At 38.2% G+C, this 5,000-nt stretch overlaps 1 protein-coding gene across 1 annotated transcript in view; it reads right to left on the bottom strand.

Annotated features, from left to right (window-relative positions):
• The window catches only part of LOC143276106 (uncharacterized), a 22,925-nt gene that overhangs the window by 12,521 nt on the left and 5,404 nt on the right, over positions 1-5,000 (bottom strand). The window contains exon 3 of the mRNA XM_076580501.1: positions 4,438-4,558. Within this exon, the coding sequence (XP_076436616.1) occupies positions 4,438-4,558 (121 nt within the window). The remainder of the gene's footprint in view (positions 1-4,437; positions 4,559-5,000) is intronic.

Here is a 5,000-nt window from a genome sequence, read left to right as displayed (position 1 = left end):
GGCAACGAGAGTGTTGTCCTCTGGCGAAATTACGTAAAATGAAATCCCCTTCATAGGTACACAAATATGTAAGCATGCACTCAAGGCCTGACTAAGCGCGTTGGGTTATGCTGCTGGTCAGGCATCTGCTCAACAGATGTGGTGTAGCGTGTATGGATTTGTCCGAACGCAGTGACGCCTCCTTGAGAAAGTGAAACTGAAACTGAAACTATAGCGCAAGGGAATTTTGCACTCTGAATTGACTAGCGGTGAAAGGGTTAAACATTTTCCAAATATAATATGACATAGACATTTTAACGTAAACACATACAAGGGAAAGGAGAGGGAGGGTTAGGGGGAAGGGGGAGGGGGGGAGAGACAAAATGGACGAAAACACGAAAAATCAAACAAAAAAAAGAATGTTTCTTCTCGGTCATTGGCGTGCTCGACCAGTCTGATGACAGAAGGTTTTTTATCTTATTTTGAACATTTTTTAATTCTATTTTCCAATTCGATAACACACAGAAATTTTACCGTAAACTCATACATGGAGAAGGAGAGGGGTGGGCGGGTACAAAATGGACGAAACACGAAAAAGCAAACACAAAAAAAGAATCTCTCTTCTGGGTTGTTGGTGCACTTGACCAGTCTCATGACAGAAGGTTATCATCTTATTTTGAACATTTTTTAACTCTATTTCCCAATTCGATAGCACACATAAATTTTAACGTAAACTCATACATGGGGAAGGAGCCGGAGGGGTGACGGGGGCCTGGGGGGGTACAAAATGGACGAAAACACGAAAAAGCAAACACAAAAAGAGAATCTTTCTTCTCGGTCATTGGCGTTCTCAACCAGTCTGATGACAGAAGGTTATCATCTTATTTTGAACATTTTTTAATTCTATTTTCCAATTCGATAACACACAGAAATTTTACCGTAAACTCATACATGGAGAAGGAGAGGGGTGGGCGGGTACAAAATGGACGAAACATGAAAAAGCAAACACAAAAAAAGAATGTTTCTTCTCGGTCATTGGCGTGCTCGACCAGTCTGATGACAGAAGGTTTTTTATCTTATTTTGAACATTTTTTAATTCTATTTTCCAATTCGATAACACACAGAAATTTTCACGTAAATATATACATGGAGAAGGAGAGGGAGGGGAGGAGGGGAACAAAATGGACGAAACACAAAAAAGCAAACATAAAAATGAATCTCTTTTCGATCGTTGGTGCACTTGACCCGTCTGATGACAGAAGATTATCATTTTATCTTCTTTTTTTTTTTTTTAAATTCATTTTCCAATTTGATACCACATAGAAATTCTAATGTTATTCATACATGAGACAGGATAGGGGAACAAAATGGTTGAAACACACACAAACAAAAAAGAAAAAAAAATACAAGCATAGTATTCCGATGGAAAAACTACTACGAGTATGAATAAATCATTTGAAACAGTCATCAATTAAGAAGAGAAACATCCACTCCACCCAAAACATATCATTTGTATATATATATATATATATATATATATTTCAACATATCCACTTTCTTCACCAACATTGCTTGGTTTAAGGCACAGTTTTGCACATGCTGAATCATGATTTTTCGATTTGTGTATTCATAAACAATAGACCATTCAAAACTTTGCACATTTTTTCACGCAAAACCTCTTGGAGTCTTAAGATTTTGACTTTATATGATGACAGAAGGATAGGTGAAATGGAAAAAAAAAAAGGTAAAAGGCTAAAGGTTAAAGGTCCCATAGCCTGAAACTGCCTTTAAACAGTAGCCAACACTTTGCCAAGGGCTCATAGCCTTTGACGCCCATCGAAGCTGTGAGTTCATAAACTCTGTTGTCCAGGGTTCGGCACAGGAAGGTGGGGGGCCTGAGATCATCTCGCTTCTGCAGGTTTAACCTTTTGCTGACCGAAACAGGTACCCATTCACACCTGGGTGGAGTGAAGGAAAAGATCAGGAGTCAGGAATCAAATGCCTTTCCCCCGAGGACTCAACGCCGAGCCAAAACAGGACCTCGAACCCTGATCAGTAATAATAATAACAAGAGAGGCAAGGGTTTCAAGACTCACTTTGTGGCAAATTAAGTCCCCTAGCATTAATTACAGAGTAATTTCCCTTTTTTTTTACTATCTGCGCCAAAACGTTTGCAAAATAAATAAAACTTCCATGCTTGCTTAGCAAAAGAAGTTCCTGTTTGAACAAAAAATGATAATAATGACTGATCTTATTGTTGTGTCAGAATATCAGATCAAAGTGCCAAGTTTAGAGAATACAAAAAATATAAATATAACAGTAAATGCAGTTTGCATATAATTAGGCTTCATTTTTTATTTTTTGTGCCCATGCCAGAGGTGCAATATTGTTTTAAACAAGATGACTGGAAAGAACTGAATTTTTCCTATTTTTATGCCTAATTTGGTGTCAACTGACAAAGTATTTGCAGAGAAAATGTCAATGTTAAAGTTTACCACGGACACACAGACACACACACACACACAGACACACACACACACACACAGACAACCGAACACTGGGTTAAAACATAGACTCACTTTGTTTACACAAATGAGTCAATAATAATAATAATAATAATAATGGTATTTATACAGCACTGAATCTTGTGTTGCAGAGACAAATCTAAGCGCTTTCACACCAGTCATTCACACGCATGCATAACTCTAAAACTTAAGAAACTGAAGACAAGGATGAGGCAGGGGAGGGAGGCTATTTTGGGATGAGGTGGGTTTTAAGGCCAGACTTGGAAAGAGCTGTGTGTGGAGACTAGACGAAGTGAAAGAGGAAGTTCATTCCAATTGCAAGGTCCAGAGACAGAGAAAGAACAGTGTGTGTGTGTCACTTAGTTTGAAGTATGTAAATTTTAACCAGCATGATGTGAGATGGTCTGAAATATGTATTTTAGCAAATGTGATGTGAGACTACGTCTATTTATTTATTTATTTTATTCTATCTTATTCTATTTTATTTTCACTCTATCTTATTTTTTATACATATTTTTATGTCACTTAGTCTTAGATTTGTGTATCTTATCGTAAAGCGCAGTGAGCCCCATTTGAGATGGGGGTACTGCGCTATATAAGCCTGCATATTATTATGATCATATTATTATTATGAGTGGGAAACAAATATTTTGTTGCTGAATTTGATGTTATTGTTTTCTTATTGTCACAACAATTTTCTCTCTGTGTGTCTAAAAATGTTTGTTTTTAAGGAATGTATTTCTTTTTAATCTAAGCATTATTTACTTGACATTTTTATGGTTTGGTGGATCATGCTTTTTCATTCATTCTGTGAACGCATTGGATTGAGCTGTTGTTATGTTTTATGTTATATTTATATCTGGCTCGATGATGTAAGGCGCTTTGAGCAGCATCAGTACTGGATATCGCGCCATAGAAAAGTTATGAATTATTATTATTATTATTATTAAATATGGTCTGCTCTCCCCAGGGAGAGTGCACTGCTACAGTGCAGCACCACCCATATATATATTTTGCTGTTGTTTTTTTCTGTCTCCAAGTATGTTTGTTTCACTATCAAAGTAAATTTTTCTACAGATTTTTTTTTTTCCAGGGACCACCATTTTGTTGCTGTGTGGGTTCTTTTCTGTGCGCCAAGCGTATGCTGCACAATGAGTCTGAGTCTTAATATTTAGCTGTGTCTACAAGGGCGGTGCAGGAAAATGTATTTCGTGGACATATTTATCGACAAAGTGGTTGAGCGGCTGCCTTCACCTCTACACTCTATCTCGCTCACTACGATCGGCTTCGGATCCACTCTGTTTACGCATACCCAGATTCAAACACTCGACTGTTGGCCACCGTTCTTTCTCTGTCTCTGGACCTTGCGATTGGAATGAACTTCCTCTTTCGCTTCGTCAAGTCTCCACACTCAGCTCTTTCAAGTCTGGCCTTAAAACCCACCTCTTCCCAAAATAGCCTCCCTTGCCTGCCCTTCCTTGTCTTTAGTTTCTACAGCTTTAGAGTTATGTAGAGTTATGTATGTGTGTGGATGACTGGTGCGAAAGCGCTTTGATTTGTCTCTGCACAAGATTCAGTGCTATATAAATACCATTATTATTATTATTATTATTATTATTATTATGTTGTGGTGTTATAGTGAATGGTAGGCTGTGTACAATCTGAAGGAAAATACAGTGACAGGCCATACAAGAGAAGGATCAACAATGAAAAGAAATGTATAAAAAAATATATATAAAAATCACAGACACAGACACACACACACACAATTACAAGCACACCCACATACACACACACACACGTACACACACACACACATACACACACACACACACACACAAATCACACACACACACACACAAACACACACACACACACAAACAAACAAACACGCACACACACACACACACACACAAACACCGCCTCTCAGCACCTCTGGTTGCTAATGGTGACAGGTACCCCCTTGCCCAGATCCCCCGTGACGGCATACTCATGCCAGCAGTCCTCGGAAAGAGCGGCTGCCACACCGTTAACAAACGACGATTTGCCCGCTCCTGAAATGGACCAGAGATATTCACAGGTACAGGTACAGGTACAGGATTGGGGACTTTCCTATAAGCCTTCTGGCTTTTTAACGTCCCTTCACTATTGTCTTAATCAAGTGTTGCACATGCGCCAGGAAAAAGTTTCTTGTTCACTGATCAAAATCAAATGGTTTTATTAGAGATTTTTCATCACTGTCGATAAGATTTTTGAACTGGTTAATAGTGTTAGCTGTTTTTGTTGAGTTAGTCAGTGCATTCCAGCCTTTCACTGCTCTAAAACTAAAAGACGATTTACGAACATTTGTTCTACAATATTTTATGTAAAGATTAGTATCTGAGTTTCTGGTAACTTGGGATTTGCTAGCAGAGAAAAAGGTGCTATGATCAATGTCGACCATTCCGTTCATTATCTTAAAAACTAGTATCATGTCTCCTCTATATCTTCTATATT

The sequence above is a fragment of the Babylonia areolata genome, chromosome 31, assembly GCF_041734735.1.
Source record: "Babylonia areolata isolate BAREFJ2019XMU chromosome 31, ASM4173473v1, whole genome shotgun sequence".
Lineage (NCBI taxonomy): Eukaryota > Metazoa > Mollusca > Gastropoda > Neogastropoda > Buccinidae > Babylonia > Babylonia areolata.
The sequence above is the reverse complement of the archived record's forward strand: the minus strand, read 5'-3'. Positions and strand labels throughout refer to the sequence as shown.